This window comes from Eleutherodactylus coqui, chromosome 8 (genome assembly GCF_035609145.1).
Source record: "Eleutherodactylus coqui strain aEleCoq1 chromosome 8, aEleCoq1.hap1, whole genome shotgun sequence".
Taxonomy (NCBI): Eukaryota; Metazoa; Chordata; class Amphibia; order Anura; family Eleutherodactylidae; genus Eleutherodactylus; species Eleutherodactylus coqui.
In genome coordinates this window covers 28650769-28667521 of record NC_089844.1, presented here as the reverse complement: position 1 = coordinate 28667521, position 16753 = coordinate 28650769, and the positions used below count along the sequence as shown (strand labels likewise).

Sequence of the window (16753 nt, the reverse complement as noted above, 5' to 3'; positions counted from 1 at the left end):
TTTTTTTTGAGCTGCTTACTTAGTTTTCAGTAATGAAGACATTTTCACACCTCTGTACACGGAATCTCCACATACACAAATCAGCAGGTTAGGTTATACTGAAAAGCTCATAGCTTTACGTATGGCTATAGAATGTGGGCAATTATACATTTCATCCCTGTTTTAACTTCTGCTGTGAAGTGTTAGCTAATCACAGTATTAGCTTTCTGCACGCGGGGATTTCAAGCCCCGCGTCCAGAAAGCAATGCTCTGCCGGGGACCAGGAGGGAGCGACATCCTGCAGCAGCGCCGCAGAACGCCAGGGGAGGTGAGTAATGATTTTTTTTTTCTCCGCTGTATTCCCGGCGTATAAGGTGACAGTTGGGGGGTCGTCTTATACGCCCCGTCGCCTTATACACCGGAATATACGGTATATCAATTTACAAAAAGAATCCCTATTGAACTTCCCGGTCTTTAGTCACACCACATCCAAACCTTACTGCTTACCCTCTGACATACGAATAATCAAGATGGTCATTATATAAAAACACGACTATTACGGCTAGCTCATTATCCACAAGCATTAACAGTTTCATCTTTCCTATCAGTGATGTCGTGTTTCCCCAAATAAAAAAATGGCGCAAGCGAGGTTTTACTACCCAATATAATATAGTGTTCTTTGCAGTGAGGACCAGACTGTGATCTAAGCCCAATACAGAAAGCATAGCAATAACCACTATAGTTTAATCTCATTGAAAACAGCAATACATACAAGTGGTCAGCGAGTAGAGTAATCTCACGGTCTGTACACCTATACTCCTTAGCGTACCTGCTAATCTTCCTGTCTACCTTACGCCTCCTGGTTTTACACGGGGAGATAATCTGCCCATGTTAACAAGCAACAACTGACATTGAGCATGTTGGTCAACGGTAATTAATTACGGTTACACAGGCAGATCATCAATAGTATGGGGGATGAATGATCATTGCTACAACTGTTTACTTCCTTACACATTGTATTAGTTGGTAGCACATCTCCCTATTAAGACAGGGAGATGTGCTGCCGATCAATGAGCAAGAGACACGATAACCCAACAAATGAGCATTTTCTCCTTCGGCTGCTGATCATGTGACCGTTTACACAGGTGGTTGACCAGCTCATTAGTGCCCAATTATTGTCCCATGTAAAAGGGCCTTTAGCTTATATAATTCTGTTTCACGAACTAATGCATGTAGAGGAGCCTGTAGACCCCTATTCCAGGCTCTCTGTTCAAAAACATTCTTGTTCCTTAACCCTTTTCAATCCAATTTGTATCCTGGTTTTCCTAGGGGGCTTACTCTTCTTCTGCCATTATACAATGGTGCCATCTGCGGGCTAAAGCCAGTACTGCATGAGGTGACATGTTGGATAGGCTCCGACAGCAGAGATGCTGGCAATATACAGTAACAGAACCCCGACGGACGTCTTCCCACATCGGAGCTGTGCAGCCGTAAATCATAATGTCGTTAGACGTCAGATAGTGGATTGGAAAGGGTTAAAAAACGGTCTTTTTAAGGCTACATTCATACGGGTGAATACTCAGTTTTGTGTGGTGCGAGAACTTCATTCTTTGGAATGGAGTTATTCACGAGTAATTTTTTTTGTTTTGCAGCAATTCTACGAGGATAAAAAAAAACAAAAAACACAGCATGATCTATTTTTTGGCGGCCTCTCAAGACTCAAAAGGCAGGTGTAATGCACAATTTATTTATACAGCAAGGAGGAGAATCACAGAGAAGGAACAGGGTCCTAAAAACAATTATCGCATTCTAAAATATCCAACATTTGTTGGTAGCCAAAAAAAACCCCAAAATACATTGCAAACCTAAAGAAACACAATAACTATTTATAGGCGAGGGAATGAAATACTCATGGTCCGTCTCTGGGTTTTCTGGAAGAACAGGTTGAAATTAATAAAGATACTAAAGCTGTGAGAGAAAAGTGTAGAAGGCAAAAGGAGATGAAAAGAGGGAGGAAAGGAGAGTGAAGGGAGAATAATAAAGATGGAGATAAATAGAGCAAGATGCTTGGAGTCCTAACAGAACGGGTGGATCAGTAGGGGGCAGCAGTAGGTAAACTGTTGATAATGTAGGTGGAATGTGGCCAGAACCCGTACAAAGATCCTCATTGAGGACTTTGTTGTGAATAAAAGAGGCTCAGGCGGTAATGTACAAAAGAAATGGCTCAACATATACCCTTCAGAGTCCCAAGGGGTTCAGCTCCATAATAGATGAAAGCGCCTCCGAAAATAGTCAACTCGTGCCTTCACCAAAGTGAGACACTCTAAGCAAGTGGCAGAAATGCAAGACCTGAACACAGGGTCATCTAGACAAGGAGCAAAAAGTTTGGATTGCTTAGAATCGGAAACAAGGTGAAGGGCAATGGGACAAAGTAAACACAGACTAAAGCGACCCTGCTACAGACGATCATTGGTCCTAAATGGGGTGATTACATGAGATAATGGTGTCTGCCAAAGCAAAGAGGTAGAGATATCTAAGTAAAGGGTTGTTCAATTTTAATCCATGGTTTAAGTTCGTCTCGACAACAATCAGTTATCCAAGATAAATGTCTGGTAGGTGATGGGCTCTAAGTCAGGGAGGCCTATTCCTCTATGATTCTCAGATCTGTAAAAGTATCAGGCATTTCATTTAGTTTTTCTGGTCCAAATAAGACGTTATGCATGACGACAATAGAAAAAATAAAAAAGGAATTTTTAAAGTCAAATAAATGTAAGTATTTTTTGTAGAATATTTATTTTGAACATCTCTCACAGCCAAACGAGGTAAAAGGGCACCTAGACCATCTAGAGCAGTGTTTCTCAACTCCAGTCCTCAGGGACCCCAACAGGTCATGTTTTCAGGATATCCTATAGCAGAAACACCTGTGGCAATGTCTGAGGCACCGATAATAATTACATCACCTGTGCAATACTGAGGAAATCCTGAAAACATGACCTGTTGGGGTCCATGAGGACTGGAGTTGGGGAACACTGATCTAGAGCAAATCCTCCTCAGTTTTCAGTAAGGGGTTAAATTCAACTGGTATGTGGATTGAGGATCACTTGGGAGATTAAAGCCAATGTATTAGATAGAGAGCAGCCCAGCAACACCTGAAGCTCTCCAAGTTGAGTACCAGAAAAGGCGGTATGATGCTTTTAAGGGCCTCAAAATTAGGTCAATTTTAAATTGGAAAGACGTGAAAAGGACTGAAAATCATTTATTAGATGTAGTAGGGATACTGATGGATTGGCAATGAAAAATAGAGCATCAGCATAGCAGCACAGACTGCCAAATTGTAGTCTACACCATGAATTGGGGCCCCAGAGATGGCAGAATTCATAAAGATGTGACAGAGGAAGGCTTCAACGATGATTATCTAAATTAATTGTGACGGGGGTAACCTTGACAGAGGTCATTGCAAATTTGGAAATCTTCTGTGAAGACACCATTCACCCAGAGTTCTGTGATCCGGAGGGATAAGATCCATTTCAAAATAAACCCTCAATTGATGCTGCATTAGTCTACATTTGTTTTATGCTTTTTGATTACCGACATATCATAAGTTGATCCTATAGAAGAGCTTTAAAGGGGCTCTCCAAGAGTTTCAATTGATGATCTCTCATTACTATAGGACAGTTATGGTGCACCTTTTAGAGACCGAGTGCCCAAACTGCAACCCACTTATTTATCACAAAGTGCCAACACGTTAGGGGGCGGGGCTTATCACGACTTATGATTTTATCCCCGTCATTATAAATAGGACAGGGCCGTTTCAAAATAGACAGCGTGCAGATTTTGACTGCTTTTTGGATGCGGAAATACTGCAGGATGTCCTCAGTGGAAATTTCTGTGGAAAATTCTGCAGTATTTCCGCATCCAAAAAGCAGTCAAAATCTGCACGCTGTCCATTTTGAAACAGCCCTGCCAATTTCCACCACTTGTAAACATACCCCAGCGGTAATAGTGACCTCCCCCTCCAGCAGCCCCAGCGATAATAGTGACCCCATCCAGCGGCCCCAGCGCTAATAGTGACATTCCACAGCGGCCCCCAGTATAATAGTGACCCCCGCCCACTTCCACCCCTCCTCCTCATGGGAGCGCCGCTCCTTTTCTGCCTGATCGCTGGTGCACACTGACGTCAGTGTGCTGCCGGACGCATATTAACTTTTTTCTTCCCCACTTCTGCCCTAAACAGCAATTGCAGCAACCTGATTGGTTGTTTGATGAATCAGTCAACCCAAACAACCAGAGTTGCTGGAGTTGCTGATTAGGGCAGAAGTAGTGAAAAAAAAGTTAATATGCCTGCAGGACGCCTCCTCCCCCTGCTCTCGCGGAACCAAGTAGGAGACGTCAGGGAAGGAGGATCCCGGCTGCACACTGACGTCACAGTGTGCGCTGAGATCAGCGCAGATAGCAGCGCTACTGAGTGAATGCCAACAGAGGAGCATTCACTAAGGTGGTGAGCGGCCGATGGTGAGGCGCGCCAGCAGGGAGGGCTCTGTGTGCCGCCTCTGGCATGCGTGCCCTAGGTTCGCCACCACTGCTATAGGACAACATATGATTGGTGGTAGTCCAACCCTCTTACCACCACAATCAGTAGAACTATAGGGTCACTGCACTCACTGAATAAGCCATCAATTGATGCCGACTACAATACTACTGTTAGTGTGCAGCATTTTACGAATTGCCTAGTAATTATTAGAATGTCTGTTTGGTGCTAATTTAAATTGACATTTGTAGTTCATTTTAGACTTAAAATGGGTTTTGAAAATGGCTTTGATGTGCCTAATAAAAGCTACACAAATGCATCAACACCACTTGTCACAAAAGCGTGACTACTAAAATAGAAAACAGCCTTTCAGCGAGTCTTTCTACAAAACCATGGGAAGGCAGAGATAACTTCACGGAGAAGCAACTATTCTGCTGACTAGAAAACATTCAGCAAAGGTGCAGAATAAAACTACAGCAGACAAAAGGCCTATTGAATTATGAAATGTTCAATTCAACATTTTTTTAACTCTTTCATTACTTTATATTGAACCTAAAAATTCAAGTTTGTCTGCAACTTGACTGCAGCACTCTGCTCCCTCTCCCACTATGCTCAATGGGGAACAGGAAGCGGTCATGGCAAGAACATTGGAGGATTGGTAACCAGCAGATCTGTGCCTACGAAAAGAACGGTCATTTCTTCCAAAAAGACCACCATATCTGTCCACAGCCTCTAAAGGCACTTTTACACACAAAGATTATCGCTCAAAAGCCATCTATCACTTGTCTGCCAAACAATGACTTTCAGTTCAGCATGAAATCCATCGAGCAGTAGAAGAGCGGATAAGACTGTTTCATCTCAACCCCGTGGCAGAACAAAGGGAATTTATTCAGAGAACAGCGGGTGGTCTGTTCTCTGAATACAGCTCAATGGTCGCTCAAAAGACATCTTTGGGCGATTATCTGTGTTTAAATGGACCCTATGTGATGTTACACTATCAGCTCCACTAATTAACTTTAAAAGGGATTCTGCCAGCTTGAACATACTGTCCAACTGCAGGCACCATGTTATAGAGCAGATTGAGGTATAGTTTTATGTAGAAAGATTTAGAATAACTTTATTCATTTAAACCTCTGCAGATTCTGATCTGAACAGTCCAATGGGTGGTCCTATTAGTAATTGACAGCCATCTGTGAATGGTGACATTTCATATGTACATGTCATTGCTGCAGCCAATCACAGGCTTCAGCAGCATACGGCGATTGGCTGCTGCAGTCGCATGTGCATATGGAATATCACTGCTGCAGCATGTAAACAGAGGCCGGTGAATATAAACATTTTATTTTTATACCATTGGCCGATGTAAAAAATAAATGTATAAAATTGGAAAACCCATTTATTGTCGGAGCAGTAAGTTGAGCTTTTGGGGCACCTTAGGCATTTGTATAAAAAACAAAAAAAAACAACAGCCACCCAAAAAAACCCTGATAATATTTTTAGCTTTTAAGCTTTTAGTACAGCTCGGAATGTGCAGAGGTTTAAATTAATAAAATCAAAATTCTAAAGCTTTCCCCATGAAACTATACATCGATCTACTCAGCTCCTTCTGCTCTATAATATGATATCTTCAGTTTGGACAGCATGCTTCAGCTGAAAGACTCCCTTTACAGACCTTCTGGTTTTGGGACAATTCTAGTTGTTCTCTGCTGCCCCCATCATCCACTGGTTTTAAGCCCTGTTTTTGGCCATCCAAGTTGTCTGCAGCAATTTTCTAACTACCTAATGCACACTGTGCACTGCTCTCTGATCACATGAGCAGCTCTGGCCAATCAGTGAGCAGGTTTGTGCATTGGTAGTCTACCATCACCAATGCACTGTGGAGATTAGGTAGTCTGAAGAGTACATCAACCATCTTGGAGGATGTAACGGAAATGGCTGAATGGAAGGACAGTAAAGAAGAACTACTGCAAATATTATACCTCCTCTGGTCGTGAGACAGAATTTTGTCTCGGAACCGGAGGGTGGCTTTAATGGAGCAGAGATGCAGAAGTATTAAAAAATAAATAAAAACAAAAAAAAAAATGGAGGTTTTCCATTGCAAGCATTCACCAATACCCATTGACAAATCTATGATTTGAAAAATCGTTCCTGGAGTTCAGATTGCATCAGCTACAACTTACTGATGCATTTACAATCTGCATCGCTGCCTGATGAGACAGCCTACAGGGGGCAGCACTGGATATGTGGGCTGTTAGAAGTGCTTATGCATACATGTCCCCAGAACACTGGGTGAGGTGCTCATAGTCCGTTCCTGAATGCATGTGTGAAAGATCACTGGTTAAAAACATTAACTACCATAGCAATAATAATTCAAGGTTGCCAAATAAACAAATTTTACTTTACAAAACCATTTGCTTCATAAAATGTATTTCCTATGCAAATCGGTGTGAAAAGTTGAATTTTTAATTATCCGTTTGCTATAAACCACTTCTTGTATGAAAATCAACATCACTCAAATATAGAAACTGTGTTTAGAATGCCTCCTACAGGACAGCTAACATCATTACAAATAAGCAAAAAATTACAACTGCGACCCGCTCAACTAAATATCAGGTGTCTGATATATTAATATTGAAACTCATCACCTCTTTACATATTCCAGTAATCTCAAGTATCGTTTTGGCAAATCAGCGTCTTGGCTGCCAGACAGGATATAAAAGTAGCACCCATGCCGCCCGCACTGCTTAACCAGTTCATTAATTTAGCTCTAAAATGTGTTGCCTGTGAAAAGCATAAAATGAATAGAAAACCCAATGTAGAAGCAAAACTCAAAGAAACGTGTGACGTTATCAATTGCTTATCATGCCAAGTTCATATTAACTAGAACTAAACTAAAGGATACTCTGCATAACAAACCATGGCTACACCAATTGTCACAACCCTTCATCGTTGTATTGGTCAAAATCAGAGCCGACAGCTTTCTCTCCCACCCCTCCCTCCACAATCCCATGCTATGAAACCTTCCCTTCCTAAACTCTTACACTGTGCAGGTACACCAAAAACAAACTATACCTTAAAGGGGTTGTCCTACATAAGACGTTTGCCCCTATTCGACCACTGTGACTCGCACAGATTATAAGAACAGGGGTCCCAAATATAACCGACTGAATGGAATGGTAGCCCTATTGAAGTCAAGTAACTGGTAGTGCGCGCACACAAGACCACCACTCCATTTATACAGAGGACTTTTGAATTCAATGCTAGCTACACCTGCAATACCAACCCAGGTTGTTGCGCCATGGTCAGTGCATCCTGCGCCAACTGCAGTGAAAGCAGCCCCGGGAACCAGCTGATCGGCAGGGACCTGCAGCTCGGATTCACGATGATCATCTATTGTTGGTCACTAATAGCAAAAATGAAAAAAATCCTGAAAATATCCCTTTAAAAGGAGGAGGCTGAGTAACTCGTTTGCCCATATGCCCCTATGTCGGCAGTCATTTTATGCACAGGACTGGTCATACAGTGGGGCGCTATACTACACCATCTTTGGCAGTCTTGTAGAGTCTGAATGGAGAGGCAGCAAGCTTGCTCAACAACAGCTCCATTCAAAGGGAGGAAAGGCAGGTCTTCACAAACTCCCCCCGCGAGAGGCAGGTCTTCACAAACTCCCCCCGCGAGAGGCAGGTCTTCACAAACTCCCCCCGCGAGAGGCAGGTCTTCACAAACTCCCCCCGCGAGAGGCAGGTCTTCACAAACTCCCCCCGCGAGAGGCAGGTCTTCACAAACTCCCCCCGCGAGAGGCAGGTCTTCACAAACTCCCCCCGCGAGAGGCAGGTCTTCACAAACTCCCCCCGCGAGAGGCAGGTCTTCACAAACTCCCCCCGCGAGAGGCAGGTCTTCACAAACTCCCCCCGCGAGAGACCGGTCTTCACAAACTCCCCCCGCGAGAGACCGGTCTTCACAAACTCCCCCCGCGAGAGACCGGTCTTCACAAACTCCCCCCGCGAGAGACCGGTCTTCACAAACTCCCCCCGCGAGAGACCGGTCTTCACAAACTCCCCCCGCGAGAGACCGGTCTTCACAAACTCCCCCCGCGAGAGACCGGTCTTCACAAACTCCCCCCGCGAGAGACCGGTCTTCACAAACTCCCCCCGCGAGAGACCGGTCTTCACAAACTCCCCCCGCGAGAGACCGGTCTTCACAAACTCCCCCCGCGAGAGACCGGTCTTCACAAACTCCCCCCGCGAGAGACCGGTCTTCACAAACTCCCCCCGCGAGAGACCGGTCTTCACAAACTCCCCCCGCGAGAGACCGGTCTTCACAAACTCCCCCCGCGAGAGACCGGTCTTCACAAACTCCCCCCGCGAGAGACCGGTCTTCACAAACTCCCCCCGCGAGAGACCGGTCTTCACAAACTCCCCCCGCGAGAGACCGGTCTTCACAAACTCCCCCCGCGAGAGACCGGTCTTCACAAACTCCCCCCGCGAGAGACCGGTCTTCACAAACTCCCCCCGCGAGAGACCGGTCTTCACAAACTCCCCCCGCGAGAGACCGGTCTTCACAAACTCCCCCCGCGAGAGACCGGTCTTCACAAACTCCCCCCGCGAGAGACCGGTCTTCACAAACTCCCCCCGCGAGAGACCGGTCTTCACAAACTCCCCCCGCGAGAGACCGGTCTTCACAAACTCCCCCCGCGAGAGACCGGTCTTCACAAACTCCCCCCGCGAGAGACCGGTCTTCACAAACTCCCCCCGCGAGAGACCGGTCTTCACAAACTCCCCCCGCGAGAGACCGGTCTTCACAAACTCCCCCCGCGAGAGACCGGTCTTCACAAACTCCCCCCGCGAGAGACCGGTCTTCACAAACTCCCCCCGCGAGAGACCGGTCTTCACAAACTCCCCCCGCGAGAGACCGGTCTTCACAAACTCCCCCCGCGAGAGACCGGTCTTCACAAACTCCCCCCGCGAGAGACCGGTCTTCACAAACTCCCCCCGCGAGAGACCGGTCTTCACAAACTCCCCCCGCGAGAGACCGGTCTTCACAAACTCCCCCCGCGAGAGACCGGTCTTCACAAACTCCCCCCGCGAGAGACCGGTCTTCACAAACTCCCCCCGCGAGAGACCGGTCTTCACAAACTCCCCCCGCGAGAGACCGGTCTTCACAAACTCCCCCCGCGAGAGACCGGTCTTCACAAACTCCCCCCGCGAGAGACCGGTCTTCACAAACTCCCCCCGCGAGAGACCGGTCTTCACAAACTCCCCCCCGCGAGAGACCGGTCTTCACAAACTCCCCCCGCGAGAGACCGGTCTTCACAAACTCCCCCCGCGAGAGACCGGTCTTCACAAACTCCCCCCGCGAGAGACCGGTCTTCACAAACTCCCCCCGCGAGAGACCGGTCTTCACAAACTCCCCCCGAGAGAGACCGGTCTTCACAAACTCCCCCCGAGAGAGACCGGTCTTCACAAACTCCCCCCGAGAGAGACCGGTCTTCACAAACTCCCCCCGAGAGAGACCGGTCTTCACAAACTCCCCCCGAGAGAGACCGGTCTTCACAAACTCCCCCCGAGAGAGATCGGTCTTCATAAACTCCCCCCGAGAGAGACCGGTCTTCATAAACTCCCCCCGAGAGAGACCGGTCTTCATAAACTCCCCCCTGTGTTCTATTTAAAGTCGCATCACAATTCACTTCATAATAGAGCCATGAAAGGTCCATTTTCAAATAATAGTCTTAACTCAGCTGAGTTATAATGGTATTTTTTAGATTTCTGCTGGTATTCTCACATTCGTGCCCTATTACTGCTACCAAAAAGCAACGAAGCGAGAACAATCCAAATGGCTTATACATTCGTCTTGTTACTGCAGGGATCAAGGTTTAAATATTAAACACACATCATAGTCAAGAAAGCTCTCACATATTTAGCAGTTTTCACATTTTTATATGCCGTATATTTAAGATTGTGCTGGAAAAGTCTAGAGGATAAACCCAATGCTGTAAATAGGAGGACAGAAAAAGTAACAGTTCCAGGTGCCAACAACCTGCTGCAGCCTCATACAGCATAGCATTCCTTGTGCAGGCAGTTCAGTCTAGGACACGGTGATGGGCAGCAGTGTCCTGCCCGCCGGCATGCTGTGCGATTTAGTCTAGGATCTTGGGACAGATCTGTGCTGGAGGCCCTGATGTGAACAAAGCCCAAGACATGTCCCCAATACACTGGTTAATTCATGCTATAGACTGTCAAACATCACCCAATCCTGAACCAGTGCCTAATGCATGCACTCTCTAAGCCTATGATGATTACCGACAGCCATCCATGGATGGTATAGGGTTCATCAGAGGCCCGTGGATCTCTACACCAGAATTATCTACAAAGTTGAATGCAAGCAAAAGCCTGTTTTTTTTTTCTTATTTTACTGCAATTTTTAGCCGATAAATATATTTACATGCTCACATTTAAGCAGAAAATACTGAAATTAAAGCCATTAAAAACACCCAAGAGGATGCGCTCTTATTCGATTAGCTGCCGTAAGTGATCAAGCCTAGAAGCATTTATCCTGAGAATCGGCCCTGTCAGAGAGGACTACGCACACCGTCGGCAGATTACCTGGGCTCACAGTCAGCTGGAAGTAATGCAGCTTATTGGGGTCAGGAAAATTCACTTTGCACGTGCCTAGCAAGAAAAGAACAGAATTTACCAAAGGAACTGTAATACAATCATCATACTTCGAGAAGATTACACGTGCAGATGTTACACAGTCAACTACAAGAACTGCACGATTAAATTAAATAACCGCAGTTTTGCCACTTATTTTCCACAGACACTAATGTGCGTATGAAGATAACAGACCAACCTAACAGATGGAGTGCATGTGGCTCTGTTCACACCATCATCATCAGTGCTACTTTTATAATAATACATGACCTCACTGTAAGTCAGCAAGTCAGTGAGGCGCTGCTGGCATCATTCAGGGTGAACTTGGCACTGCGACTTCCATTAGGAGTAGCAGCCGCGATGCTGAAGTGCACAGAGCCGTGTCTGCTCCTTGGATGCTTTTTTTTGCACAGATTCCATACATAAACCATACATAAAACCATTTTGGAATCACATAAGGCCTCATGTCCACGGGGAAAATCAGGCCCGCTGAGGATTCTCCATGCAGAATCCGCAGCGGGTCCCTCTTTTTCCGGGGACATGAGGCCTGAAAATAAGAATAAACTCACCTGTCCTTGACGCTGCGTGCCTCCCCTCCGTCGCGGTCAGATCTTCTTTCTTTCGGCCCGGCGCATGTGCTCAGCACGCCGGCAGCCGAAGAGAGAAGATCCGGCCGCCACGAAAAGGAGACCTGCAGCGTGCAGGACAGGTGAGTTTAATTATGGTACAGGTGTTCCGCGGTTCCGGACGGCTTCCATAGGCTTTAATAGAAGCCTGCGGGAGCAGTCCCCGCGGGAGACCCGCACTAAAATGGAGCATATTTATTTTTCTTCCTGCACGCGGATCCGCGCCCGAAGGGAAAAAATGACATCCGCAGGTATTTAACAATATGCGGGTGTCCAATGCATCCCTATGGGGCGCAGATCCGCGTGCAGGAAAAACGCTGCGGATTTTAACCCCGTGGATATGAGGCCCAAGTTCAAAAGGAATCCATGAATTAGTTCATATGGCACAGACTTTTTCCACATGTAGGAAAAAAAAAAAAAAAAGATTTGACAATTGCTGATGCGAAATCCACACGAGGATTGCCCCATTGAATATGGGTAATCTGGGTGAAAGTCTGTGGCAGCATCAAATACAAATCCACAGCAGAAATCAAAATCCAAGACTCAGGCTCAGATTTCTGATGTAAGGCAAATCAGAGTATTTTCCCAACATGAATTTTAGATGATGTAAATGAGGCCTTGAAGTTATTTTTATAACCTGCTCATAATATTATGTATACTATTCATGTTTCCCAACTCCAGTCCTCAGGGACCTCCAACAGGTCATGTTTTCAGGATCTCCTATAGTAAGAACACCTGTGGCAATATCGGAGGCACCGACACTAATTACATCACCTGTGACATACTGTGAAAATCCAGAAAACATGACCTGTTGGGGGTCCCTAGAAAACACGGCTGTAAGAAGTGACCGGTTAGATAATCCCATAATCCGTTTAAAGCAGAATTGTACCTTTGTATATCATTTTAATGATTGCACATAGGTTAACCCTTCACAGATCGATAATCCTCACAACGGTCTAACAGAAAAGCTGTCCTGGTTTTCCACAGCAAACCAATAGGATTTCACCTCTTTTTTCTAAGAAGGTTTTCTCATTACCCAAATCTTAAATCCCATGCACACTACAGAATTAAGGGGCATTACCCTTAGGCCCAATGTCCACAGGTGGAATTAAATTGCAAAATCCGCCAGAGGTGCCCATGCGGACGGCCCACGGTTCACGACGCCCATAGAGAATCATGGGTGTCCGCAATGGAATTAAATCATGCGGATTTGTTTTCCAAACCTTTTGACCTGGTAGACAAATCACAGCATGCTCCATTTCAGTGCGGATCTCGCGGTTCCTGTCTCGGCTACGTTTAAGGCCCATTTACACTGAAAGATAAAATCACTCAAACGAAAAGAGTGACAGTTTTGAAGGATCATCTTTGCATTACTCTAAGTAGCTAATTAGCTACTAAAGAGTTAATGCAGGCGGAGTGGGATACCGCTGCGATAGCTCAGAGAACCAAGCAGCTGTTTTGTATATGCATCAGCTGCATTGTTCTCAAAGCCTTTAGCTGGTGTCCCGCTGAGAACTGCCAGCTGGATATCAGCTAAAAGCACACTGATTTTCTCAGCAGGCGGCACTGATAACAGTTATCAGTGATATCTAGCTTACTAGAAATTACTGATGAAAGAAAAGTGCACGGTGGCTGGCTCCGGTCTGTGCATGCGCGGGCTGCCCGGCAGCAGACACATGAAAGATCCAGAGCCGCGGGAGCAGGTGAGTGCCGCGCTGCTCTCTGCTGGGGCTCGGGTCCCGCTGCGAGAATTCTTGCAGCTGGATCCGACCCGGCCGTCTGCAGGCGGCCTAAGTAAGCACAAAGGCAACAATGCATTGCTGATAGTTCTGGCACAGAGACCAGGCATTACAGCCAACTGGAGACAAACAATGGAAGTTACGGTGCTGTTACAAGAGGTGACAGGGATCTGGGTGATCTGCTATCCTATTCTGCACCGTCACCCACTGAAGCCTGCATGCCACATGGAAATAGGTCTCTTTTCAGATTGCCGTGTGCTCATTCTCCCACAGAAGTCTATGGAAGAGCGTATGCAGGGCAATCTGAAGAGAGTCAGATTTTTGTGCAGAGTGCAGACTTCAACGAGTGGCAGTGCAGGTTAGGGAGAGTGGGTGAGTTAAACCCCCACCCCCCAGACACACACAAAAAAAACCATGACCCGGCTTCCTGTCCCTCTACCCTGAAGAGACAAACAGAAAACAAGAAGTGCCAGATCTGAACAGCACCGAGTGGACGCCATTGACTAAAATGGGGTCCATCTAGCTCTGAGCAAAAGGGGAAAGTTGAGAGCGAATGATCGGTGCAGGAGGTGGGGCAGTAGCTGATAATTATCTCCACTTGTAAGTGGAGATAATTGGCATTTTTAACTTCAGTTGTACTATTAAATGATGTACAGTTTGTTGAAGTGGCATTGCCCATTTAATGTGTGTATTTGCTAGTAGTTTAGTCACCTCCTCAGGCTCTAGTGAGGTCTGCTAAATGCTGGCTCGTTTAGAAACAGCTTACCATTGCGGTGCAGCCCAGATTTGTACTTTGCCAGACATTATACTTCACATTGTGTCACTCTTTACAACCAATGAGATAGAGAGAGTAAGAAGAAAAAAAAAAAGAATTCCACACGGACAAGCATACTCACATGGCAGGTTCGCTTCAAGTTCTGCCACCTCTGTAAAAGAATGAAAGAGCAGGTGAGGCAGTCATATAGATCTCTATATACTTGTAAAAGCTGCAAAGCATCATTTGTTTCAGGTCATGTCAAAGTTTCCTTTTTTTTTTTGCACAGAACACAAACAAACAAACAAAAAAAACACAACACACAAATGTAAATACTGTTAAATGTCCACGGATGTGCAGCAAGATGTAATCATGTGATTCGACTGCTAGGACAGAACCTCACCAAAACTGAACTTGTCACACAGCCAAAAAATGTAAGGATACAGTCACATTTCTTTTTTTCCCTTGAGTTTAGCTTTTGCTTCAGGAAAAGCTCCAGACATATACGTTAAACAGAGGCTGTGCCCGATACCCAACAGTAGCATACCTCAGTCATAGACTAATATGGGATGCTTTGTGAGTTTTTTCATGTTAGATTCATTAAATGGACACCATTATAGCCGACATATACCAGTATCAGGCATCTGTTTAACAAATCAATCAGCATAGGCTATACTGTGTTTAATTGAACCATCACGAAGAGCTATTGAAAAGCTTATGACACATCCATTAGATGTGATGAATGCCATACAGTAGCATCAGTCACTCATATTATATGGTATCCATTTAATGGCTACTTTTAACCAGAACTCCATGGTACATGTCAGTATATTGCCTTTTCTTCTGCGGGGCACTGACATACGAGAGGGAAGCCGAAGCCAAAGCCAAAAGGACACTCTTGACCTGTACGACAAATGGAGACCTATGGACACTTATAGCATGTATGTCATGAGCTTTTCCAGCATACATACTAAACAAACAAAAAAAAGTTAAAATGGACCGTAGGGGCAGATAAGTTTTGGTCCTGTCTATATAAAGCAGTGTAGTTTCCTGTCCTGCGTTTTTGATTTATTAACCCCTTCAGTGGCATGCCCGGAAATTTTTCGGGACGAGCTCCACTGTCCATAGCGATATAGCTCGGAAGATTTCTGGGCTATGTTTCACTATGAGAGCCTGCAGAGTCCCACGCAGAACAGTGCAGGACTTTGAAAAACAAAAGCAGGAAGATATTGCCAATCTGCCAGCAATCTCCTGCTTCTAAATTCAAAGTCCTGCACTGCTTTGTGTACAGGTTACAATAGAGACCATCCGCTTGTCAGAAGCAAACCGATGGTCTCTGTGGCAGGGAGAGCTGGTGCTTGGCTGTCAGAGGACAGCCAGGCACCAGCTCTTACAGCAGAGATCAGAGAAAACCTCCGATCTCTGCTGTGTTAACCCTTTAAATGCTCCGGTCTATGCGACTGCAGCATGTAAAGGGCTGTCACCATAGGACTCCCGGAATGTGAATGGGTCCTGATGGGTCTCTGTGGAAGTCCCCTAAAGGGACAAAAATAAATAAATAAAAGTAAAAATAAAAAAACACTTGTCTCCCTTTACTTTGTAAAAAATGAAAAATAAGATTACATATGTGGTATCCGTGCGTCATAATGACCCATAGAAGGAAATTAGTACATTATTTAACCCCTCAATGACACGGACCCTTTTTTTCCCTCCCCCCCCCCCCCCACACACACACATTTTTTTTTTTCCTCCCCCTGTTCAAAAAAATCATAACTCCTTTATTTATCCATCGACGTCGCTGTATGAGGGCTTGTTTTTTGCAGGACGAGTTGTATGTTTCAATGGTGCTATTTAAAAGTACCCTATAATGTACTGAAAAACTTTTGCAAAATTCTAAGCGGAGTAAAATAAAAAAAAAAAAGACATTACGCCATCTTTCAGTGCGCCTTTTTTCTACGGCACACAGTACGATTACTACGATACCAAACTTGTATAGTTTTTTTTTTTTTGCTGTAGTACTTGACATTTTTTAAAATTATTTTCTGCTGCATCTTCTGCGCGCAATAACTTTTTTACTTTTTCATCGACGTACTTGAGCAAGGGCTCATTTTTTGCGAGATATCCTGTAGTTTACGTTAGTACCAATCCGGAATACAGAAGACTTTTTGATCGCTTTTTATTGCATTTTTTCTGGGAGACAGGGTAACTGAAAAAGTGCATTTGTGGCGTTCTTTAGTTTTTTTTCAGACTACGTTCATCGTGTGGGGTAAATAATGCATTACTTTAGTAGGCCAGACTTTTACAGACACTGCAATACCAAATATGTATTTGTTTTATGATTTAGATTTTTTTTTATTATAGATATGACAAAAGGAGGGTGATTACAACTTTTATTACTTTTTTTAAAGTGTGAAAAAGTCACGAAAAAGAAAAAAAACTATTACAATTTGGTAAGGGAATAATCGTACTGGCCTGTA

At 45.1% G+C, this 16753-nt stretch overlaps 1 protein-coding gene across 4 annotated transcripts in view; it reads right to left on the bottom strand.

Moving 5' to 3' along the window:
• The window catches only part of UBE2F (ubiquitin conjugating enzyme E2 F (putative)), a 200024-nt gene that overhangs the window by 165614 nt on the left and 17657 nt on the right, over window positions 1–16753 (bottom strand). For all 4 annotated transcript variants that reach the window (XM_066575363.1, XM_066575362.1, XM_066575365.1 and 1 more), the window contains exons 3-4: window positions 14419–14448; window positions 11110–11175 (exon numbers count right to left, since the gene is read on the bottom strand). In XM_066575363.1, the coding sequence (XP_066431460.1) occupies window positions 11110–11175; window positions 14419–14448 (96 nt within the window). The remainder of the gene's footprint in view (window positions 1–11109; window positions 11176–14418; window positions 14449–16753) is intronic.